Source organism: Pseudophryne corroboree, chromosome 8, assembly GCF_028390025.1.
Source record: "Pseudophryne corroboree isolate aPseCor3 chromosome 8, aPseCor3.hap2, whole genome shotgun sequence".
NCBI lineage: Eukaryota > Metazoa > Chordata > Amphibia > Anura > Myobatrachidae > Pseudophryne > Pseudophryne corroboree.
This window is the reverse complement of record NC_086451.1, coordinates 98,024,846-98,051,073: the sequence shown is the minus strand read 5'-3', so window position 1 is coordinate 98,051,073 and position 26,228 is coordinate 98,024,846. Positions and strand designations below refer to the sequence as shown.

The 26,228-nt window shown below is 45.7% G+C and overlaps 2 protein-coding genes across 3 annotated transcripts in view; one reads left to right on the top strand and one right to left on the bottom strand.

Annotated features, from left to right (window-relative positions):
* Positions 1 to 26,228, top strand: part of MAPKAP1 (MAPK associated protein 1) — a 318,576-nt gene that overhangs the window by 63,627 nt on the left and 228,721 nt on the right. The window lies entirely within an intron of this gene.
* LOC134948012 (zinc finger protein 862-like) lies at positions 21,208 to 26,021 on the bottom strand. The gene is made up of 4 exons (XM_063935779.1): positions 25,863 to 26,021; positions 25,670 to 25,776; positions 23,287 to 25,578; positions 21,208 to 21,240 (listed from the first exon to the last, which is right to left on the bottom strand). Exons 2-4 carry the CDS (start codon positions 25,769 to 25,771, stop codon positions 21,208 to 21,210), a joined length of 2,427 nt encoding a protein of 808 aa, XP_063791849.1. The 5' UTR covers positions 25,772 to 25,776; positions 25,863 to 26,021.

Here is a 26,228-nt window from a genome sequence, read left to right as displayed (position 1 = left end):
TATGCTCCGCAGCGTGACCCAGACAGTCCACTGGCTATGCTCCGCAGTGTGACCCAGACAGTCCACTGGCTATGCTCCGCAGCGTGACCCAGACAGTCCACTGGCTATGCTCCGCAGCGTGACCCAGACAGTCCACTGGCTATGCTCCACAGCGTGACCCAGACAGTCCACTGGCCCCTACCCCACAGTGTGCTGGTTACTCTGGTTAGGTCCTCCTGACCTCTTAGTTTGCTCCATGGAAGGATTAGCATTTTAGCGCATATCTCTGTACACCAGAAACAGAGCAGTTACTTGAAGTATCAGGATACAGCTCAACCTTTAGTAATGGTTATGCTACAGCAAAGTTGTTATACTGTCCATAGATCATGTATACCCTTTTAAATACAGTTTTACACCCATATTTTGACACCTGGGTAATTCAGCTCCAATTTCTTTTAACCAGTCCAGACTGTTTTCTTTCCTTCATTACTTTTACATTATACACAGTGGTAGAAGGTAGGGTTGTTTTCCTGCTCCAACCCAACTTGGAGCTTGGGTACGGCTCCCAGTGTGCCATCTCCTGTTCCCAGTACGTGAAATCACCACCTTGGGTACATGGCCCACTAATCATTTTTCTTTGAAACCTTTTTTAAAGATATTTTTATTTGTTTTTTACACATAGGATAGGTGTACTTACATCGGGACAACTAGCTGTGATTGAATGCTAAAACGGCGTTGTCCTAGTAATCATTGGTCTCTATGACAACAGTCCTGGTCTTTCACAGCTAAACATACATTACATTCCAACTTGTGTAAAATAGCATGTGAAGCGTTTCCAGCAGGTAGGACTGTGATCAGCAGAAGTCGTCTCAGAGATGGATGACCACTCATGTTGTATCTGTCACCTCCAATGCCTTTTACAAGTGGTTTTAAGACACATTTGACCCCATATTCCATGCGCTATAGCCTGGTTCTCTGATACTACCTTAACATGTGGGTATTACGTTTCAGAATTGTGAAATTATGTCTGAAGATGCAAGTTTGGTTGAAGAATACACATTAAACAACTGGAGCATTTATTTTTAAAGTGGAGTGATCACAAAATGAATGTGGTTTAGGGTTTTTATGGTTTAACACCTCACCATCTATTGCTTTCCTGTATCTGCAGGTCTGCAGATAAACATTTGTGATTTTATTAGATTTAGGGGTATATGCAATTCACGGCGAATCGCGGCAAATTATCGCCGTTTTTTAATTCGACACAATTCGACAGGTGAATTCCGGCAGGTGGCTGCCGGAATTCACCATATTCAATGAAAAACGGATTCGACAGTCCCGCGGGCGAAAAACGGCCGATTTGCCGGATTTTGCCGCGAATTAAAAAAACGGGTAAAAACGGGAAAAACCCGGAAAAAAAATGGCGTGGGGTCCCCCCTCCAAAGCATAACCAGCCTCGGGCTCTTCAAGCTGGTCCTGGTTCTAAAAATGCGGGGACAAAATTGACATGGGATCCCCCGTATTTTTAAAACCAGCACCGGGCTCTGCGCCTGATGCTGGTGCAAAAAAATACCGGGGACAAAAAGAGTAGGGGTCCCCCGTATTTTATACACCAGCATCGGGCTCCACTAGCTGGACAGATAATGCCACAGCCAGGGGTCACTTTTATACAGCGCCCTGCGGCCGTGGCATTAAATATCCAACTAGTCACCCCTGGCCGGGGTACCCTGGTGGAGTGGGGACCCCTTCAATCAAGGGGTCCCCCCCCCCAGCCACCCAAGGGCCAGGGGTGAAGCCCGAGGCTGTCCCCCCCCATCCAAAGGCTGCGGATGGGAGGCTGATAGCCTTGAGTAAAATGACAGAACATTGTTTTTTCCAGTAGTACTACAAGTCCCAGCAAGCCTCCCCCGCAAGCTGGTACTTGGAGAACCACAAGTACCAGCATGCGGGAGAAAAACGGGCCCGCTGGTACCTGTAGTACTACTGGGAAAAAAATACCCAAATAAAAACAGGAGACACACACCGTGACAAGTACAACTTTATTACACACCGCCGACACACACATACTTACCTATGTTGACACGCCGACTGGCACAGTCTCCGACGATCCGAGGGTACCTGTGAAAAAAATTATACTCACCTGCCAGTGTCCAGAGATAAATCCACGTCCAGAGATCAAATCCTCGTACTTGGCAAAATAAAAACACGCACACCCGTACCAACGGACTGAAAGGGGTCCCACGTTGACACATGAGACCCCTTTCCACGAATGCCGGGACACCACGTGACTCCGGTCACTGAGGTCCCTTCAGCCAATCAGGAAGCGCTACTTCTGTGGCGCTCACCTGATTGGCTGTGCGCGTGTGACCTCAGACAGCGCATCGCAAAGCCTCTCCCATTACTTTCAATGGTGGGAACTTTGCCGTCAGCGGTGGGGTTACCCGCGGTCAGCCGCTGATCGGCGGGTGACCCCACCGCTAGCCGCAAAGTTCCCACCATTGAATATAATGGAGAGGCTTTGCGATGCGCTGTCAGCTCAGACGCGCACAGAGCCAATCAGCAGAGTGCAAGGACGTTGCGCTCGCTGATTGGCTTACGAGACCTTCCAGTGACAGAGGTCTCTGCATTCGGGGAAAGTGGTCTCATGTGTCAACATGGGACCCCTTTCAGTCCGCTGGCACGGGTTTTTGCGTTTTGTTATTTTGCCAAGTACCTGGATTATACTCTGGACGTGGATTTATCTCTGGACGCTGGAAGGTGAGTATAATTTTTTAACAGGTACCCTCGGATCGTCGGAGACTGTGTCAGTCGGCGTGTCAACATAGGTAAGTATGTGTGTGTCGGCAGTATGTAATAAAGTTGTACTTGTCACGGTGTCTGTGTCCTGTTTTTATTTGGGTATTTTTTTTCCAGTAGAACAACAGGTACCAGCGGGCCCGTTTTTCTCCCGCATGCTGGTACTTGTGGTTCTCCAAGTACCAGCTTGCGGGGGAGGCTTGCTGGGAGTTGTAGTACTACTGGAAAAAACAATATTCTGACATTTTTCACAAGGCTATCAGCCTCCCATCCGCAGCCCATTGGATGGGGGGGACAGCCTCGGGCTTCACCCCTGGCCCTTGGGTGGCTGGGGGGGGGGGACCCCTTGATTGAAGGGGTCCCCACTCCCCCAGGGTACCCCGGCCAGGGGTGACTAGTTGGATATTTAATGCCACGGCCGCAGGGCGCTGTATAAAAGTGACCCCCGGCTGTGGCATTATCTGTCCAGCTAGTGGAGCCCGATGCTGGTGTATAAAATACGGGGGACCCCTACTCTTTTTGTCCCCCATATTTTTTGCACCAGCATCAGGCGCAGAGCCCGGTGCTGGTTTTAAAAATACGGGGGAACCCCTGTCAATTTCCCCCCCGCATTTTTAGAACCAGGATCAGCTTGAAGAGCCCAAGGCTGGTTATGCTTTGGAGGGGGGACCCCACGCCATTTTTTTCAGGGATTTTACCATTCCATCCAAAAAAAAAAAAAAATATTATTTTTAAAAATATATAAATAATACTTGTGCCTCCAAAAAAGACAAACCAAGTACCTAATCCCTTCAAATATAAATAGATATGATATTACCAAGAAAAAAAAAACACAAAAAAAACATGTTTTAAATTTTTTTAATTAGTTTCATCCTCCAAAGTGTGGCGGATTGAAAATGACGAATTTACTGTCTAAATGCACTGTTGTCGAATTTCCAAACTTCCATTGAATAGGCTTTGGTCGAATTGCAGCATGTGTATCATTGCAAAAAAGTCGAATTTGTCAAAAGTCGAATTTCAAAAAGTCGAATTTTGAAAGTCCGTTTTTTTGTCGGAAAGTACTGAATTGCATTGTCGAATTTTTTTTTTGGGCGAAAAATTCCCGAAATTCGACAATTTCGGGAATTCGACCGCAATTGCATATACCCCTTAATGTATATGTCTTTGCGTGTGATGGCTAGTTATTTGCACACGTCCGCTCTCTCTTCAGTGCTGCTGGAAACCGCTGGAAAAGTACCATCCTGTTGTTTGAACTGTCACTGGGATCAAAGATGGCTGAGAAGTATAAAATGTAAAACCTGCATTGAAGAGTTTTGGATGGCACTATTTATTAATAATAAAAAAAGGCATAATATAAATGTGCACTATGGGGCTGATTCTAAGGGGGGAGTAAAGTAAAGAAAGAGCAAGTAGCTGCACCTGGACAAACCATGTTGCACTGCAAGGGAAACAAACACAATGTTTTGCTTGCAGGGAAAATACTGTGCTTTTGCATGTAGCCCACAAATTGGGGTCTTGCAAAAAGAGGAGAGGGCCCGTGTGCGGTCTCGGTCTTGGCCCCGTCCCCTCTAGCAGGCAATGGCAGTGACAGTGATTTTGAACAATAAGTGGTGCACAGGTCTCTGGGAAAATGGCTCTGTGGCAAAAATGCCAGGAAAATAGCGGCTGTACCATTTACCCGGAGACCTGCGCACCACCTAGTGCTCAGTCACTGCCGCTGTTGCTGGACTCCGGCGAGGTATGTATTGAAAAACTGGTTGCAGGTGTGCGGTGTGGGCCCCTCTTGAAGTTCTTAGCAAAATTTTTGGCCAAAAATGTAGGGCCACCTGCCATGGCCAGGTGACCTCATCAAGTGGGTCCCTGACATCCCTAATACTGACACACATTTATCCAGGTCTTATGTATCAGTGCTCGTTCTAATATGTAAACAACAGATGCAAGGACCCATAATAATTAAAAGCGCCTAAGGGCAGGTGGGTTGGTTCTAGTATGTAGAAGGTGTCTCTACCTTCAAGTGTACATGCATACACGATTACAGAGTAAAAGGAGACTGCTGGACTGCACACTTTACATTTAAACATTAGAGGTGCTACCTTGCTGAGACTTGTAGTACTACTCCGAAAAAAAGAAAATGCAGGTGCACACTCTAAGCACTAAGAACACTGGTAATCAGAACAATTATAATGAACTCTACAATTTAACATTGAAAATTGAGCTTTATTTTTACACTGCAATTTAGATTTCAACTTGGACACGTCCCCCTGACATCTACATCTCTCTGCATGTTTTAAATCTGCCCCACCTGCAGTGCATCATGGGTTTACCAAGGTACACAGTTACTTGCTCTTTCTTACTTTATTCCCACTCAGAATCAGGCCCAATGAATATGTATGATAAATGATAGCATGGCGGTGTGAGTGTTATACATAGAATACAGGATCATACCCTGGAAATTACATTCAACTAAATTGACATGCTCATTCAATTTGGAGTAGTACGAAAATCTGTATTTGTGCAACAGGTGAGAAGAACTTTGTAGGGCAAGGCTTGACCATAACTGTCCATTGCAGGGTGGAATCCTCAGAATCCCCAGGGATCTCAGCATGTTTAGCATCTCTGTGGTGGCTGCAACATCAATAAAGAATAGTTGGAGTGGCAGTGCACTGTGGAGCGTCTGCAAGAACGCCTGTGGCTCCTGGCAGCATTTAAATTGCTCCTGGTGTGTATTATTTAGTGCCCAGTCTCAAAGTCCATTTGTAGCGCTGGAGCCTGTTCATAAAACATCCCCCCACATAGCCCCCATGTGACCTCTGGGAAACTCTGATCGAAGGGACATGTGGGGAAGCCATTGTGCTGTTCTATACAAGTTTTCCTATATTTTGGTTGGGGATGATGGTCTCGCTCCTGAACATTTAAGCTGGCATATAGATTTTAAATTCAAATTGTTCTGTTGTAATAATAATATGCTGCACAGTAAGATCCAGCTTTCAACATTTTTAAATTCTGTCCAGGAATACCTGCACAACAATCATGACCTGTTTACAATACTTTGCATATAAAACACCTGTTAGACATTAATTTATAGCCCAGAGAAAAATAAAACACTGTACAAATTGCATCCATTGTACAAAGTAGGAGGAATTGTACTGCGCATTTGCGCAAATTTGAAAGAATGTGGTATAGAAAATCTACAGTTGTTAGACAGTCAATAGGTCAACACCACAGGCATTAGGTCAAAAGGTTGACAGGGTCAAAGGGTCACATCCGAAAGGTCAACATGGAAATGGTTGAAACAAAACAGTTTGTTTTCTTGGTGTAATTTTGAATGTTTCATCACTTATGACCCCAGTTAGTGGTTATGTAGACCCCCGCTGGTTCTTTTTGCTCACCACACTTCAGGCAAATTACTGTTCCCAATCATAGTCCACGTGGTCGTAGTCAACGTGGATGGTAAACAAATCAAGAGTTAATTTGTAAAACCCCCAAAAATTGTGTCGACCATCGCCATGTCTACCTTTTTGTACCTATAAGTACCTGGGATTGGCGCTAATAACCTTAAAGATGTTTTTATGGTGATTTTTCAATCAAAAATAGGGGTCGATTCAATTCGGCAACAGTTGAATAGCGCCGGGAATTAGCTCCCGACGCTATTCAATTCAGCTACTAGTTACCCGCAATTGTCGGGAATTCTTCTCTCACCCCTGGGGGGTGAGAGAAGAAAACCGACAAAAGTGCTGCCGCGCGGCCGGCGCAAGGCTGATTCTGTCGGGAATCAGCATCGCTGCGGGTAGTTAAGTCGGAGAATGCCCGTTCTCCCGACAAAACTACCTGTTAAGTCGGCGAGAACGGGCATTCGCCGACCTAACTTTAGTTGAATTGAATAGCGTCGGGAGCTAATTCCCGGCGCTATTCATCTATTGCCGAATTGAATCGACCCCATAGAATATGAACCCAGTAGCATGGAAAAACAACAATGCACATGCAAACTGTGTTCCACTTTAAATACCCTATGCAGGTATTACACACACTGGAAACGGGTACAATTAAAAAGATTTATTCCATTACATAGAAACATAAAACACAGAATTCACTTTTATATGTATGGCGGTGCAGCACTTTTCCCAAAATTCTCATTCTCACCCTTTCCTGTTGCTGCGATGGGCTCTGCACCACTGCAAAAGGCTTATACCGCTTTCACATTGTTAACCTGGTAAGGAACCGGCTTTTGAACACTCTTCCGACCCGGGTCTGAACACGCTATACCCCTTTCACATCGCATTTTGGAGCCGTGTTATTACCGTGTTATTCCCGGGTTAGTGCCTTTCACACTGAACCCGGTTCACCCATTTAAAACAGTGTGATGTCATTTTAAATGGACTTTTCTGTCTCACATTGATGAGGTTTCAAAGGTATTAAAAGGAGGGGCTGGGGAGTGCTTAGTAGTGCAGCAATCATGGCCGACACAGCACATGTCTCTTTATTTATTACCTGCTGTGAGGTATGTTGGAAACCAGAGGCTGCAAGCATCCTTGTGATATTGTTATAGGTTATTCCATCCTTTACGGTGCCTGTAATTTGGTTGGCGATTTCAGCCTCCCCTCTGATCCTCAACAACTCCCTAACTTCATCCTCACACCAGGTTGCCATATTGTACAAGCACTGTAGCACTGTGAATGCAGTATAATAAAAGCTCATCCACTGTTTAAAGCGTGCTGCTTGTTATTTCTGGGTTCAGACTGGTGACATAATGCAGGGAGACAGCCTATCACCTCCTTTTTAAGATTCTAGGGTTGGATATACCGTGTCTGAGACGTTCACACTGCCAAATGACCCGGTTCCGAACTGTGTAGGAGCCTTCTTTTTACACGGGTTGAAATACTGGGTTGTTTGACCCGGTAAATTCATAATGGCGCTTTCACACTGCAGCTCAAACCGGGTTGACACGGCTAAAACTCGGCAATACACCGGGTTATTTTTGCGATGTGAAAGGGGTATTAGGAAGATGATGAAAGGGTGACCGTAATTGGAAAAAGTACTGCCCCTACATACTTAAACAAGTAAATTCTGTGTTTTAGGTTTCTAAAACCTGGTTCCAGTGTGCGTAAAACCTGGTTCCAGTGTGCGTAATACCCACATAGGATATTTAAAGTGGAACAGAGTTTACATGTGCATTAGTGTTTTTTCCTGGTTCATATTCTATTTTTGATTGAAAAATCACCCTAAGGACATCTTTAAGGTTATTAGCGCCAGGTGTTTCTTGTTATTTTAAATAAAAGGCTGCTTTGACAAAATTTAGGGCCTGATTGTGTGCTTTTTTGCTTTGCTAACAAACCTGAATCAGGCCCTTATTGCGCTATATTTGATACCACTCGTCTATCTTGTACCCGTTAACTCGACCTTTTGTACCCGTTAATCTTTTGATCCTGTCGGCCTAATACCTGTCGGTCATATAGTGTTGACCTATTGACTTTTTAGCTAGACAGTGTCTTTACTTAGTCTGGGTACCATTTGTAAATGGATGCTTTTTTCCCAGAACACATTTCCAGGGAATGTAATTGGAAATGAGGTTAAAATTTATACTAGGCAAGTTTTATTGCAGTGGTTCTCAAACTTTTTTTAATCACGGCGCCCCAGAGTATCAGAATTATTTTCACGACACCCCTAGGCTATAAGTTTCTTATTGAGAAATTTAGGCAGAAATATTAAATTAAGTACTGTAAATTGTGTTTATATGTCATCCTTAGGTTCAGTTGTATGGTGACGGTGAGATTTGCTTCTGTTTGTGCACATATTTTATGATTTGACAGCCACCAGCACTGGTTTTGCCTATTACATTGACCATAACTAGTTTGAATTGGTCCTGGACCACCATTCCTTGGCACCCCTGTAAGTGCACTGAGGCACCCCAGGGTGCACCGGCACACAGTTTGAGAACCACTGTTTTATTGGTATGCTGCCTTATGGGAACTGCCCCCCAATGAGGGAAATCATAAAGCACTTAAAAAAATTAACCATGTTCCTTTTACCCACGTAAGCCCAATATCCTCTCCTGCATCTCTCTCAATTAAGTTGTCATTTCGAAGTGACCAAATGGACAACTTGGCAGACACAAATGCACCACTTTTGGGTTTGTGGAATTATACCTATGGTATTTAATATAGATATATATATATATATATATATATATATATATATATATATATAGCTAGATAATATAAATAACAGAAAAAACCTCTTTCTGGGTTATCAAATTTGTTGTGATCTGACCTCCAACTTACAATCCTTGAAGGAGGAGTTTGCAAAAGAAATATTTGTACATCTGCTCTTATGTGGACCACCACTGGATGTTAGTGGTGGTTGAAATGTTTTATGGACAGTTTTATCAATACAGTATCAGATGATCTTTTATAAATTTGAATAAATTTTGCATATTGGAACATATTGTTTGTTTTCCTAAACAAGATTTTATTTGACATTCGGTCATTCTGTCACAAAAATAGGGGTGTTATAACAACCCCATGGCGCCAATTACACTAATACACTATATATATATATATATATATATATATATATGTGTGTGTGTGTGTGTGTGTGTATATATATATATATATATATATATATATATGACACACACACACACACACACGTGTGTGTGTGGTCGGCATGCCAACCAACAGGGTCTATTCCCACTCGTGGGTGTCCATGACACCCATAGAGTGGGAATAGAACCCGTGGTGAACGCAGGTCGCCACCGAGCCCCCAAGGGGCTTGTTGCACTCACTCCCCCCTGCCAGCATTCCGCTGCAGAGACACCGCCATCGGTATGCTGACCGGCGGTCACGCATACCACACCCTTATATATATATATATATATATATATATATATATATATATATATATATATATACCCACTAGCCATAACTTTAAAACCACTGATAGGTGAAGTGATTATCATTAATTTATCTTGTTGCAGTCAAGGAGCGGGATATATTAGGCAGCAAATGAACACTCTTGTCTATAATTTGATATGTTGGAAGCAGGAAAAATGGGAAAGCATGAGGATATGGGCGACTTTTACAAGGGCCAAATTGTGATGAGTAGACTACTGGGTCAGAGCAGGTCTTATGGGGTATTCCCGGTATGCAGTGGTTAGTGCCTACCAATAGTGGCCCAAGGAAGGACAAATGGGGACAGGGTCATGGGTACCCAAGGCTCATTGATGCGCATGGGGATTAAAGGCCTGCCCGTCTGGTCTGATCCCACAGAAAATCCACTGTAGCACAAATTGCTTAAAGAGTTTTCTCTATCGTCCTAGTGGATGCTGGGGTTCCTGAAAGGACCATGGGGAATAGCGGCTCCGCAGGAGACAGGGCACAAAAAGTAAAGCTTTCCGATCAGGTGGTGTGCACTGGCTCCTCCCCCTATGACCCTCCTCCAAGCCTCAGTTAGATTTTTGTGCCCGGTCGAGAAGGGTGCAATCTAGGTGGCTCTCCTAAAGAGCTGCTTAGAGAAAGTTTAGCTTAGGTTTTTTATTTTACAGTGAGTCCTGCTGGCAACAGGATCACTGCAACGAGGGACTTAGGGGAGAAGAAGTGAACTCACCTGCGTGCAGGATGGATTGGATTCTTGGCTACTGGACATCAGCTCCAGAGGGACGATCACAGGTACAGCCTGGATGGTCACCGGAGCCTCGCCGCCGGCCCCCTTGCAGATGCTGAAACATGAAGAGGTCCAGAATCGGCGGCAGAAGACTCCTCAGTCTTCTAAAGGTAGCGCACAGCACTGCAGCTGTGCGCCATTTTCCTTTCAGCACACTTCACACGGCAGTCACTGAGGGTGCAGGGCGCTGGGAGGGGAGCGCCCTGGGAGGCAAATGAAAACCTATTTGGCTAAAAAATACCTCACATATAGCCTCCGGGGGCTATATGGAGATATTTAACCCCTGCCAGAATACACTAAAGAGCGGGAGACGAGCCCGCCGGAAAAGGGGCGGGGCCTATCTCCTCAGCACACAGCGCCATTTTCCTTACACAGCTCCGCTGGTCAGGACGGCTCCCAGGTCTCTCCCCTGCACTGCACTACAGAAACAGGGTAAAACAAGAGAGGGGGGGCAAAATAGTGGCAAAAATTATATTATAAAAGCAGCTATACAGGGAGCACTTATTATAAGGCTATCCCTGTCATATATAGCGCTTTTGGTGTGTGCTGGCAAACTCTCCCTCTGTCTCCCCAAAGGGCTAGTGGGGTCCTGTCTTCGTTAAGAGCATTCCCTGTGTGTCTGCTGTGTGTCGGTACGTGTGTGTCGACATGTATGAGGACGATATTGGTGTGGAGGCGGAGCAATTGCCAAATATGGGGATGTCACCTCCTAGGGGGTCGACACCAGAATGGATGCCTTTATTTATGGAATTACGGGATAGTGTCAACACGCTAAAGCAGTCGTTTGACGACATGAGACGGCCGGACAATCAGTTAGTGCCTGTCCAGGCGCCTCAAACACCGTCAGGGGCTGTAAAACGCCCTTTGCCTCAGTCGGTCGACACAGACCCAGACACAGGCACTGATTCCAGTGGCGACGGTGACGAATCAACCGTATTTTCCAGTAGGGCCACACGTTATATGATTTTGGCAATGAAGGAGGCGTTACATTTAGCTGATACTACAGGTACCACTAAACAGGGTATTATGTGGGGTGTGAAAAAACTACCTATAGTTTTTCCTGAATCAGAAGAACTAAATGATGTATGTGATGAAGCGTGGGTTGCCCCCGATAAAAAGATGCTAATTTCAAAGAAGTTATTAGCTTTATACCCTTTCCCGTCAGAGGTTAGGGCGCGCTGGGAAACACCTCCTAGGGTGGACAAGGCGCTCACACGCTTATCTAAACAAGTGGCGTTACCCTCTCCTGAGACGGCCGCACTTAAAGATCCAGCAGATAGGAGGATGGAAAATATCCAAAAAAGTATATACACACATACAGGTGTTATACTACGACCAGCTATAGCGACAGCCTGGATGTGCAGTGCTGGAGTAGCTTGGTCAGAGTCCCTGATTGAAAATATTGATACCCTGGATAGGGACAATGTTTTACTGTCTTTAGAGCAAATAAAGGATGCATTTCTTTATATGCGTGATGCACAGAGGGATATCTGCACACTGGCATCACGGGTAAGTGCTATGTCCATTTCGGCCAGAAGTTGTTTATGGACGCGACAGTGGTCAGGCGATGCGGACTCAAAACGGCATATGGAAGTTTTGCCGTATAAAGGGGAGGAGTTATTTGGAGTCGGTCTATCAGATTTGGTGGCCACGGCTACAGCCGGGAAATCCACCTTTTTACCTCAAGCTACTCCCCAACAGAAAAAGACACCGACTTTTCAACCGCAGCCCTTTCGTTCCTTTAAAAACAAGAGAGCAAAGGGATATTCATATCTGCCACGAGGCAGAGGAAGGGGGAAGAGACACCAACAGGCAGCTCCTTCCCAGGAACAGAAGCCCTCCCCCGCTTCTACAAAAGCCTCAGCATGACGCTGGGGCTTCTCAAGCGGACTCGGGGGCGGTGGGCGGTCGTCTCAAGAATTTCAGCGCGCAGTGGGCTCACTCGCAGGTAGATCCCTGGATCCTGCAGATAATATCTCAGGGGTACAGGTTGGAACTAGAGACAGATCCGCCTCGCCGTTTCCTGAAGTCTGCTTTACCAACGTCCCCCTCAGAAAGGGAGACGGTTTTGGAAGCCATTCACAAGCTGTACTCTCAGCAGGTGATAGTCAAGGTACCTCTTCTACAACAGGGAAAGGGGTATTATTCCACTCTATTTGTGGTACCGAAGCCGGACGGCTCGGTAAGACCTATTCTAAATCTGAAGTCCTTGAACCTGTACATAAAGAAGTTCAAGTTCAAAATGGAGTCACTCAGAGCAGTGATAGCGAACCTGGAAGAAGGGGACTCTATGGTGTCCTTGGACATCAAGGATGCGTACCTCCACGTTCCAATTTACCCCTCACACCAGGGGTACCTCAGGTTCGTTGTACAAAACTGTCACTATCAGTTTCAGACGCTGCCGTTCGGATTGTCCACGGCACCTCGGGTCTTTACAAAGGTAATGGCCGAGATGATGATTCTTCTTCGAAGAAAAGGCGTATTAATTATCCCATACTTGGACGATCTCCTAATAAGGGCAAGGTCCAGAGAACAGCTAGAGAGGGGATTAGCACTGTCTCAAGAAGTGCTAAAACAGCACGGCTGGATTCTGAATATTCCAAAATCCCAGTTAATGCCGACAACTCGTCTGCTGTTCCTAGGGATGATTCTGGACACGGTTCAGAAAAAGGTTTTTCTCCCGGAGGAAAAAGCCAAGGAGTTATCCGAGCTTGTCAGGAACCTCCTAAAACCAGGAAAGGTGTCTGTACATCAATGCACAAGAGTCCTGGGAAAAATGGTGGCTTCTTACGAAGCAATTCCATTCGGCAGATTCCATGCACGAATTTTCCAGAGGGATCTGTTGGACAAATGGTCAGGGTCGCATCTTCAGATGCACCAGCGGATAACCCTGTCTCCAAGGACAAGGGTATCTCTTCTGTGGTGGTTGCAGAGTGCTCATCTATTGGAGGGCCGCAGATTCGGCATACAGGATTGGATCCTGGTGACCACGGACGCCAGCCTGAGAGGCTGGGGAGCAGTCACACAAGGAAGAAACTTCCAGGGAGTGTGGACGAGCCTGGAAACGTCTCTTCACATAAACATTCTGGAACTAAGAGCAATCTACAATGCTCTAAGCCAGGCAGAACCTCTGCTTCAAGGAAAACCGGTGTTGATCCAGTCGGACAACATCACGGCAGTCGCCCATGTAAACAGACAGGGCGGCACAAGAAGCAGGAGTGCAATGGCAGAAGCTGCAAGGATTCTTCGCTGGGCAGAGAATCATGTGATAGCACTGTCAGCAGTGTTCATCCCGGGAGTGGACAACTGGGAAGCAGACTTCCTCAGCAGACACGACCTTCACCCGGGAGAGTGGGGACTTCATCCGGAAGTCTTCCACATGCTGGTAACCCGTTGGGAAAGACCAATGGTGGACATGATGGCGTCTCGCCTCAACAAAAAACTGGACAGGTATTGCGCCAGGTCAAGAGATCCGCAGGCAATAGCTGTGGACGCGCTGGTAACGCCTTGGGTGTACCAGTCGGTGTATGTGTTTCCTCCTCTGCCTCTCATACCAAAAGTATTGAGAATTATACGGCAAAGAGGCGTAAGAACGATACTAGTGGTTCCGGATTGGCCAAGAAGGACTTGGTACCCGGAACTTCAAGAGATGATCACAGAAGATCCGTGGCCTCTACCTCTAAGGAGGGACTTGCTTCAGCAGGGTCCCTGTCTGTTTCAAGACTTACCGCGGCTGCGTTTGACGGCATGGCGGTTGAACGCCGGATCCTAAAGGAAAAAGGCATGCCGGAAGAAGTCATTCCTACTTTGATTAAAGCAAGGAAGGAAGTAACCGTGCAACACTATCACCGCATTTGGCGAAGATATGTTGCGTGGTGCGAGGATCGGAGTGCTCCGACGGAGGAATTTCAACTGGGTCGATTCCTACATTTCCTGCAATCGGGATTGTCTATGGGTCTCAAATTGGGATCTATTAAGGTTCAAATTTCGGCCCTGTCGATTTTCTTTCAAAAAGAATTGGCTTCAGTTCCTGAAGTCCAGACTTTTGTTAAGGGAGTGCTGCATATACAGCCTCCTGTGGTGCCTCCAGTGGCACCGTGGGATCTCAATGTGGTTTTGGAATTTCTAAAATCTCATTGGTTTGAACCACTAAAAAAGGTGGATTTAAAATATCTCACATGGAAAGTGACCATGTTACTAGCCCTGGCTTCGGCCAGGAGAGTGTCAGAACTGGCAGCTTTATCTTACAAAAGCCCATATCTGATTTTCCATTCGGACAGGGCAGAACTGCGGACTCGTCCGCATTTTCTCCCTAAGGTGGTGTCAGCATTTCATCTGAACCAGCCTATTGTAGTGCCTGCGGCTACAAGTGACTTGGAGGACTCCAAGTTACTGGACGTTGTCAGAGCATTAAAAATATATATTGCAAGGACAGCTGGAGTCAGAAAATCTGACTCGTTGTTTATATTGTATGCACCCAACAAGATGGGTGCTCCTGCGTCTAAGCAGACGATTGCTCGTTGGATCTGTAGCACAATCCAACTTGCACATTCTGTGGCAGGCCTGCCACAGCCTAAATCTGTAAAGGCCCACTCCACAAGGAAGGTGGGCTCATCTTGGGCGGCTGCCCGAGGGGTCTCGGCATTCCAACTTTGCCGAGCAGCTACGTGGTCAGGGGAGAACACGTTTGTAAAATTTTACAAACTTGATACTCTGGCTAAGGAGGACCTGGAGTTCTCTCAGTCGGTGCTACAGAGTCATCCGCACTCTCCCGCCCGTTTGGGAGCTTTGGTATAATCCCCATGGTCCTTTCAGGAACCCCAGCATCCACTAGGACGATAGAGAAAATAAGAATTTACTTACCGATAATTCTATTTCTCGGAGTCCGTAGTGGATGCTGGGCGCCCATCCCAAGTGCGGATTATCTGCAATAATTGTACATAGTTATTGTTAACTAATTCGGGTTATTGTTTAGGAAGCCATCTTTCAGAGGCTCCTCTGTTATCATACTGTTAACTGGGTTTGATCACAAGTTGTACGGTGTGATTGGTGTGGCTGGTATGAGTCTTACCCGGGATTCAAAATTCCTCCCTTATTGTGTACGCTCGTCCGGGCACAGTACCTAACTGAGGCTTGGAGGAGGGTCATAGGGGGAGGAGCCAGTGCACACCACCTGATCGGAAAGCTTTACTTTTTGTGCCCTGTCTCCTGCGGAGCCGCTATTCCCCATGGTCCTTTCAGGAACCCCAGCATCCACTACGGACTCCGAGAAATAGAATTATCGGTAAGTAAATTCTTATTATTGCTGGCTATGATAGGAAGGTGTCTGAACACACTGTGCATTGTAGCCTGCACCTACAGTGGACACAGGAGTATCGGAGCTGGACCATGTGGCAATGGAAGTCTGTGGCCTAGTCTGATGAATCACATTTTCTTTTATATCATGTGGATGACAGGATGTGTGTGCATTGTGTACCTGGGAAAGAGGTGACACCAGGATGCACTATAGGAAGAAAGCAAGCTGGCGGATCTCTGGTCAATGTTCTGGGAATCCTTGGATTCTGGCATTCATGTGGATGTTACTTTAATCACCTACCTAAGTACACCCCTTCATGCCAACAGTATTCCCTGGTGGCAGTCGCCTCTTCCAGTAGAATAATGGGCCATGCCACACTTAAGAAATTGTTCAGGAATGGTTTGAAGAACATGCCAAAACTTTCAAAATGTTGACGTAGCCTCCAAATTCCCCAGATCTCAATCCAGGCATCTGTGGGATATGCTGGGAAAACAGGCCTGCACTATTGAGGTCCCACCCTCCAGCTTACAGAATTTTAAGGATCTGCTGCTAACAATTTGGTGGCAAATTCCACAGTACTCTTTCAGAGGTCTTGTGGAGCCAGTACCTTGACAGGACTCCACAAGCTATTTTGGTGGCATGAGGGGGACATACACAATATTAGGCAGTGGTTTTAGTGTTATGGCTGGTGGGTGTATGTTATGTTTCTCTAACGTCCTAGTGGATGCTGGGAACTCCGTAAGGACCATGGGGAATAGCGGGCTCCGAAGGAGGCTGGGCACTCTAGAAAGATTTAGGACTACCTGGTGTGCACTGGCTCCTCCCACTATGACCCTCCTCCAAGCCTCAGTTAGATTTCGTGCCCGGCCGAGGTTGGATGCACACTAGGGGCTCTCCTGAGCCCTTAGAAAGAAAGTATAATTTTAGGTTTTTTATTTTCAGTGAGACCTGCTGGCAACAGGCTCACTGCAGCGAGGGAATAAGGGGAGAAGACCGAACTCGCCTGCTTGCAGCCGGATTGGGCTTCTTAGGCTACTGGACACCATTAGCTCCAGAGGGATCGACCGCAGGCCCAGTCCTTGGTGTTCGGTCCCGGAGCCGCGCCGCCGTCCCCCTTACAGAGCCAGAAGCAAGAAAAGGTCCAGAAAATCGGCGGCAGAAGACATCAGTCTTCACCAAGGTAGCGCACAGCACTGCAGCTGTGCGCCATTGCTCCTCATGCACACTTCACACTCCGGTCACTGAGGGTGCAAGGCGCTTGGGGGGGGGCGCCCTGAGCTGCAATAAAAACACCTTGGCTGGCAAAAATACCACAATATATAGCCCTAGAGGCTATATATGTGGTAAATTCCCCTGCCAGAATCCAGAAAAAAGCGGGAGAATAGGCCGCGGAAAAGGGGCGGAGCTATCTCCCTCAGACACACTGGCGCCATTTCTCCTTCACAGATCCGCTGGAAGGAAGCTCCCTGGCTCTCCCCTGCAGTCTACACTTCAGAACAGGGTAAAAACAGAGAGGGGGGGCACTAAATTTGGGCGCAATACATATATAATATAAAAAGCAGCTATAGGGGACATAACTTAGTTAGTCCCTGCATTATATAGCGCTCTGGTGTGTGCTGGCATACTCTCACTCTGTCCCCCCAAAGGGCTTTTGTGGGTCCTGTCCTCATTCGGAGCATGCCTTGTGTGTGTGCGGTGTGTCGGTACGGCTGTGTCGACATGTTTGATGAGGATAATGATGTGGAGGCGGAGCAGATGCCTTTAGAAGGGATGTCACCCCCTGTGGGGCAGACACCTGCGTGGATGGGCTTATGGAAAGTAATGAGTGCACGTATAGACTCCTTATATAAGAAAATCGACGACATGCCAAATGTGGGACAGCCGACTTCTCAGCTCGTGCCTGCCCAGGCGTCGCATGGGTCGTCAGGGGCTCTAAAACGCCCGCTACCTCAAGCAGACCCAGATGTCGACACGGATACTGACACCAGTGTCGACGACGATGAGTCAAACCTGATGCCCACTAAAGCCATTCACTGTATGATTGAGGCAATGAAAGAGGTGTTAAACATTTCTGATATAACTACTGGTACCACTAAAAAGGGTATTATGTTTGGAGAGAAAAAACTACCCGTAGTTTTTCCCCCATCAGATGAATTAAATGAAGTGTGTGAAGAAGCGTGGGCTTTCCCTGATAAAAAATTGGTAATTCCTAAGAAGGTACTAATGGCATTCCCTTTCCCGCCAGAGGATAGGTCACGTTGGGAAACACCCCCTAGAGTGGATAAAGCGCTCACACGTTTGTCTAAAAAGGTGGCACTACCGTCTCCGGATACGGCCGCCCTCAAGGAACCTGCTGATAGAAAGCAGGAGGCGATCCTGAAGTCTGTATATACACACACAGGCATTATACTTAGGCCAGCTATTGCGTCAGCTTGGATGTGCAGTGCTGCCGCTGCGTGGTCAGATAAACTGTCAGAAAATATTGACACATTAGACAGAGACACGATCCTGTTAACAATAGACCATATAAAAGACTCAGTCTTATATATGAGAGATGCACAAAGGGAATTCTGCCGATTGGCATCTAAAGTAAGTGCATTGTCCATTTCTGCTAGGAGAGGCTTATGGACTCGCCAGTGGACAGGAGATGCAGATTCAAAAAAGCACATGGAAGTGTTACCATATAAGGGTGAGGAATTATTTGGGGATGGTCTCTCGGACCTAGTTTCCACAGCAACGTCTGGGAAGTCAGCATTTTTACCCCATGTCCCCTCACAGCCTAAGAAGGCGCCGTTTTATCAGGTTCAGTCCTTTCGGACCCAGAAAAACAGGCGTGGAAAAGGCGGGTCCTTTCTGTCCAGAGGCAGAGGTAGGGGAAAAAGACTGCAACAAACAGCAGGTTCCCAGGAGCAAAAGTCCTCCCCCGCTTCTTCTTCCAAGTCTGCCGCATGACGGTGGGGCTCCACAGGCGGAGCCAGGTACGGTGGGGGGCTGCCTCAAGAATTTCAGCGATCAGTGGGCTCGCTCACAGGTGGATCCCTGGATCCTTCAAATAGTATCTCAGGGGTACAAACTGGAATTCGAGGCGTCTCCACCCCACCGGTTCCTAAAATCTGCCTTGCCGATTGCTCCCTCAGACAGGGAGGCGGTGCTAGCGGCAATTCACAAGCTGTATTCCCAGCAGGTGATAATCAAGGTACCCCTACTTCAACAAGGCCGGGGTTACTATTCCACACTATTTGTGGTACCGAAACCGGACGGTTCGGTGAGACTCATTTTAAATTTGAAATCCTTGAACACATACATAAAAAAATTCAAGTTCAAGATGGAATCGCTCAGGGCGGTTATTGCGAGCCTGGACGAGGGGGATTACATGGTATCCCTGGACATCAAGGATGCTTACTTGCATGTCCCCATTTACCATCCTCACCAGGAGTACCTCAGATTTGTGGTACAGGATTGCCATTACCAATTCCAGACGCTGCCGTTTGGACTGTCCACGGCACCGAGGGTATTTACCAAGGTGATGGCGGAAATGATGATACTCCTTCGAAAAAAGGGAGTTTTAATTATCCCGTACTTGGACGATCTCCTAATAAAAGCGAGGTCCAAGGAACAGTTGTTGGTGGGAGTAGCACTATCTCAGGAGGTGCTGCACCAGCACGGCTGGATTCTGAATATCCCAAAGTCACAGCTGGTTCCGACGACACGACTACTGTTCCTGGGTATGATTCTGGATACAGTCCAGAAAAAAGTGTTTCTCCCGGAGGAGAAAGCCAGGGAGTTGTCATCTCTAGTCAGAGACCTCCTGAAACCAAAACAGGTATCAGTGCATCGCTGCACGCGGGTCCTGGGAAAGATGGTGGCTTCTTACGAAGCAATTCCCTTCGGCAGGTTCCATGCCAGAATCTTTCAGTGGGACCTGTTGGACCAGTGGTCCGGATCGCATCTTCAGATGCATCGCTTGATAACCCTGTCTCCAAGAACCAGGGTGTCGCTACTGTGGTGGCTGCAGAGTGCCCATCTTCTAGAGGGCCGCAGGTTCGGCATACAGGACTGGGTCCTGGTGACCACGGATGCCAGCCTTCGAGGCTGGGGGGCAGTCACACAGGGAAGAAACTTCCAAGGACTATGGTCGAGTCAGGAGACTTCCCTTCACATAAATATTCTGGAACTAAGGGCCATCTACAATGCCCTAAGTCAAGCAAAATCCCTGCTCCTACACCAGCCGGTGCTGATCCAGTCAGACAACATCACGGCAGTCGCCCATGTAAATCGACAGGGCGGCACAAGAAGCAGGATGGCAATGGCGGAAGCCACAAGAATTCTCCGATGGGCGGAGAATCATGTACTAGCATGTGTCAGCAGTGTTCATTCCGGGAGTGGACAACTGGGAAGCAGACTTCCTCAGCAGACACGACCTCCACCCGGGAGAGTGGGGACTTCATCCAGAAGTCTTCCAGATGCTGGTAAACCGTTGGGAAAAACCACTGGTGGACATGATGGCGTCCCGCCTCAACAAAAAGTTAAAAAGATATTGCGCCAGGTCAAGGGACCCTCAGGCGATAGCTGTGGACGCTCTAGTGACACCGTGGGTGTACCAGTCGGTTTATGTGTTCCCTCCTCTGCCTCTCATACCAAAGGTATTGAGAATAATAAGAAAGCGAGGAGTAAACACCATTCTCGTGGTTACGGATTGGCCAAGACGAGCGTGGTACCCGGAACTTCAAGAGATGCTCTCAGAGGACCCGTGGCCTCTACCGCTCAGACAGGGCCTGCTACAACAGGGGCCCTGTCTGTTCCAAGACTTACCGCGGCTGCGTTTGACGGCATGGCGGTTGAACACCGGATCCTAAAGGAAAAGGGTATTCCGGAAGAAGTAATTCCTACGCTTATAGTGTTCACTCTAGGAATTTTTTAGGGCAGGGTGCTGATCACGGGGAGGGCACATTTTTCATTCGGGAGGGCACATTTTTCATTCGGGAGGGCACATTTTTCATTCGGGAGGGCACGATTATGTCCATACTGTAATGCTTAGACATGTGTCTTAACTAAAAATGAGTACAAAGACTCATGGTTTTTTGTTTGTGCACCCATTTTATTTAATGTTTACCTTTTACATGCGGACAAGGATTTGAAAGTGAAGAGTGTTAAATAAAAGTATTTGTGGTCCATTCATCACCAATGTAGCTCTACTGTATAGATTACAACTACAGTGTTCTATCATCCTGCACCTGTCACAACTTGTGCAGTTATTCTTTCCTGCCAGGGGTGTCGTCCTCTGCTCTGGTGCTTCTATCACTCTGGTCTTTATTTCAGTGGTAGACTTGTGATAGAAGCACTAGAGTACAGAACGACACCCCAGGCAGGAGGAACTGCACAGGTTGTGAAGGTGCTAAAATAAACACTAATCCTAGCATTTTATACAAGTTATAATAATAGTACCATGTGGATTGGATGCAGGTAGCTGATCAAACGTCCTACAGGTCATCTGGAGTAGATGTAGGTGTCAGCTGTTCAAAACAGAAGGGTCCAACTATTTATGCAGGCTCAGGCGGATGCCGTCTTGTCACTGGCTGTAAATATCCTCTTAGGCGCTGTGCTGAAGCTGAAACAGAACCATGCAACATAAACTGACTGCATGTTATCAGAGTCCATTTGTACTGCATTCCTAGTTCTTCAAAGCACAGCTTATTCCTTGGAGTAGAATTGTAAGACCACCATAGATTTTTAGTCTCGTACAATTCTTCCCCACAAAAATAAGGGCTTGTGCTTTGAAGAACTAAAGAACACAGCAGAAAAGGGACTCTGATAACAGGATTATGGACATACTAGGGCCACTCCACCACCTCTAAGTAGGAATACTCTCCCTCCTCCCACATTTTCTTGGTACTCTACCTTTTTGAACTGGAAAGTTGGGCTCCAAGTAGCTTGGGTGGCTCAGGTGCAGAGTCCTCGGTTGTCATCTGAAATGTTGAGTGCAGATTTGGTAACTGAAGAAGAGCAATCGCCACAGCTGTCCAACTATTTATGCAGGCTCAGGCGGATGCCGTCTTGTCACTGGCTGTAAATATCCTCTTTGGCGCTGTGCTGAAGCTGAAACAGAACCATACAACATAAACTGACTGCATGTTATCAGAGTCCATTTGTACTGCATTCCTAGTTCTTCAAAGCACAGCTTATTCCTTGGAGTAGAATTGTAAGACCACCATAGATTTTTAGTCTCGTACAATTCTTCCCCACAAAAATAAGGGCTTGTGCTTTGAAGAACTAAAGAACACAGCAGAAAAGGGACTCTGATAACAGGATTATGGACATACTAGGGCCACTCCACCACCTCTAAGTAGGAATACTCTCCCTCCTCCCACATTTTCTTGGTACTCTACCTTTTTGAACTGGAAAGTTGGGCTCCAAGTAGCTTGGGTGGCTCAGGTGCAGAGTCCTCGGTTGTCATCTGAAATGTTGAGTGCAGATTTGGTAACTGAAGAAGAGCAATCGCCACAGCTGTCCAACTATTTATGCAGGCTCAGGCGGATGCCGTCTTGTCACTGGCTGTAAATATCCTCTTAGGCGCTGTGCTGAAGCTGAAACAGAACCATACAACATAAACTGACTGCATGTTATCAGAGTCCATTTGTACTGCATTCCTAGTTCTTCAAAGCACAGCTTATTCCTTGGAGTAGAATTGTAAGACCACCATAGATTTTTAGTCTCGTACAATTCTTCCCCACAAAAATAAGGGCTTGTGCTTTGAAGAACTAAAGAACACAGCAGAAAAGGGACTCTGATAACAGGATTATGGACATACTAGGGCCACTCCACCACCTCTAAGTAGGAATACTCTCCCTCCTCCCACATTTTCTTGGTACTCTACCTTTTTGAACTGGAAAGTTGGGCTCCAAGTAGCTTGGGTGGCTCAGGTGCAGAGTCCTCGGTTGTCATCTGAAATGTTGAGTGCAGATTTGGTAACTGAAGAAGAGCAATCGCCACAGCTGTCCAACTATTTATGCAGGCTCAGGCGGATGCCGTCTTGTCACTGGCTGTAAATATCCTCTTAGGCGCTGTGCTGAAGCTGAAACAGAACCATACAACATAAACTGACTGCATGTTATCAGAGTCCATTTGTACTGCATTCCTAGTTCTTCAAAGCACAGCTTATTCCTTGGAGTAGAATTGTAAGACCACCATAGATTTTTAGTCTCGTACAATTCTTCCACACAAAAATAAGGGCTTGTGCTTTGAAGAACTAAAGAACACAGCAGAAAAGGGACTCTGATAACAGGATTATGGACATACTAGGGCCACTCCACCACCTCTAAGTAGGAATACTCTCCCTCCTCCCACATTTACTTGGTACTCACCTTTTTGAACTGGAAAGTTGGGCTCCAAGTAGCTTGGGTGGGTCAGTTTATGTGCGTTGTCCTTGGTTGTTGCTCACAATCTACAGTACAGGTGTTTCTGATTGTAGAGTGTGGTCGGTGGCCAGCTGTGTGTGGTCTACAAGAAAATATTCTTCTTTGCTTTTTCATCCAGTGCTTTACCGCCTCTCTGTAGTTTACCTTGCCATTTAGCTTAATGGCTAATATGCTGTTGACATTTTCCACCTTGAGACGGTTTCTGTGATCTGTTAAGATTAATTTAACTTGCGAAAAAGTTCTTTCAACTTCAGCAGTTGAGAGTGGTAGAACACAGCCAACTGAAACAAGTTTCTGAATTAGAGGAAATGCTACGCCAATTGTGTCTTCAGATTTTTCTAAAGTCTTGTACACGTTGACCATGGACAATCTTTCATTATCAGAATTTTCTTCTTCCGTTTGTAAGAATACAGATTTAAAGTCTTCCCATTCTGATAACAGAAGATCTTCGTCCAGTTGATAAAAATCAGCAAGCTGTACCATTTCGGCCACACCATAAAATCCCACACCTTTGTCTGCATTAAGATGCCTCATATCTAAGACACTTAGATGATCAAGTATAGCTATATTATGCATCCTCTCTGAAATGTTTTGGACCAATAGATCTAGAAAACACCTTGCATCTTCTTCAAACTTACAATTTTCTGCTGCTATAGGAGCCTGAATTCCTATTTTTCTTGCAGCATTTTCCAGGTTCCTGCAAAACTGACCCCCAGGCTTACGCTTTAAATTTTTCAAAGCACCAAGCGTAATGGAAACATTGCTGTGTATTGTAGACAAGTCAATATCTCTTCTTTCAAAGATTAAAACTAATTTGGAAAGCAGGCTCAGTACATCACAAAGAAAGTGAATTAATTGAAAAAAATGAAAATTTTTCAGATGTTTGAGAAGTCCTTCAGCAGTTGGCCCACTCACACCACTTGTAGTCCTTGACTGTCCAGTTACAACAGCATTTTCCAAATCGACAATGATCGAATGATAATTAATTCTTATTGAATTAATAGCATTTTCATGTGATAGCCATCTTGTGTGGCTAGCCTTTTTTATTTTTGTTCCCTTACATTTAGTAAATACTCTTTGTATTTCTTCCAAAGTTTTGCTCCTCACAGAGCTGTATTTATAGTATTTGTAAATACTTGTTAATACTTCATCCATTTTCAGGAAAGGATTCAAAGATTCAAATGTATTTTTTGTTGCAAGAGCTAAACGATGATTGTGACAATGTATTGAAATAATCTTATTATTTTTGGCCTTTAGTTTGGCTGCTACTCCATCACGGTGACCAACCATTGAACTGGCGCCGTCACTTCCAAAGCCTACTAATTTCTCAAACCCTCCACAGTCTTCTATAGTCTGTGAAAGAGCATTGAAAATAGTTTCTGATTTTCCATCTGGAATTTCTGTATCATTAATAAAGGACACACTGACTTCTCCATCTTTTATATATTTTGCAGCAGTTGCCAAGTGTTTTCTGTTGCTGACATCAGTAGTTTCATCTGACATAACTGAAAATGATGGACTCTTCTGTAAAGACAAGATAACTTTCTCTCTTTGAACACTGGCCATCGAATTAACAAATTCGTTGATTGTTTGGTAGCTTGTATATGAGGCATTTTTAGATTTGTTCAGAGGGGCTAAAACTGGAGACTTTAATTCTTCTATACAGAAAACAACAAATGGTTTAAAAACAGTTGTATGTGGTATATTATGCTGGATTAGAAAATCCAGGCACTTCATAGCACATTCCACAGCTTTGAATTCCTCTGACTCTGGTCTATTTTTTCTGTTCTGTGAAGCCTCAGCATTACAACCGATTATTTCAGTTTGCATTGCTGCCTTGTGCATCTCGGAAACAGAATGCTCCTTAATTTTATCGCGCCTTACTGTGCTCATCCCACTATTCATCCATGGAGATTTGTTGTATTTTGTGTCGTTCAACAGATGTTTTAAACACAGCTTGCAGAGTAGAGATTCTCTTTCACCATTTTTTTTACAACTAAGCCACGGAAACTCTCTTTTCCATTTTATTTGGAAACCAACTTTATGTTTTGACTTTTTTTTTGGAGAAGCACTAACCCCAATGTCATTTATTATATCTGTATCTTCATTAGAAGAGCACCTTTCTTCAGATAGGTCATCATCCAAAATAATAGGGGGTGAGGTGTCACACTCTAAATTCTGAGAACAGTTGGCAAGAGAGATGGAGGATTGAGAATGCACATCTATGGTGTTTTCATTAACAATGACATTACATGACGTCGATACCGAGTCATCTACATTGCTGCAATTTGTGTTAACTGTGGCCAGTGAATTATCTTGGGAAGTGCATTGATTATCTGTGGGTACAGGATCAGAGGTGCTGGGTACAGGATCAGAGGTGCTGGGTACAGGATCAGAGGTGCTGGGTACAGGATCTAACTCTGCTGCATTTATTTTCTGTAATTAATAAAAATCATAATCTAAATTCAAATATTTGTTACACTTTCTTACAGGGGTTTAAAATGGGTGTATGTAAATGTTTTCCTACCTTCTTTTTTCCTGAAAACATTTGATTGATTTTCAAACATTTTTTGCCTATTTCCTTGGTTTTTCTTTCATGTTCTTTCACTTTCCTTTTAAGAGTAGGCATGTTTTCTAAAAATAAAAAAAAATAAAAACACTTAACACACTCAAGCTCCCTAGAATGAGAGCCACTGTACTCTCCGTACCAGCAAACTCACCTGAGACAAGTTGAGGTCTCCTGTCATTCAAGCCAAGAGGATCAAAGAAGGATCAATATGCTTATTTGGAGCCTGTGGTGTGGAGTGATGCACAGTTGGTTCAATGGTTGGTCAACGTGATGGAGTACATAGAGACGAGGATGAGGATGAGCCAGCTTTCTGTGGAAGAACAAAACACTTTAACACACTCAAGCTCCCTCGGATGAGAGCCGCACTGTTTACTCTCAGTACCAGCATACTCACCTGAGGCAAATTGAGGACTCCGGGGATGCCGAGAGGATCAAAGAAGGAGCCAGAATATGCCACTTTGGAGCCTGTGGTGTGGAGTGATGCGCCAGTTGATGCAGTGGATTGCTTAACGTGATG

Bases quoted from the DNA above. Each gene is read 5' to 3' on its own strand.
- LOC134948012 (XM_063935779.1), bottom strand. From the start codon at position 25,771: ATGCCTACTCTTAAAAGGAAAGTGAAAGAACATGAAAGAAAAACCAAG. The intron at 25,579-25,669 runs GTAGGAAAACAT...TATTAATTACAG, and splicing joins TGTTTTCAGGAAAAAAGAAG to AAAATAAATGCAGCAGAGTT. The intron at 21,241-23,286 runs GTAAACTACAGA...TGTTTTGAACAG, and splicing joins CCATTAAGCTAAATGGCAAG to CTGACACCTACATCTACTCC.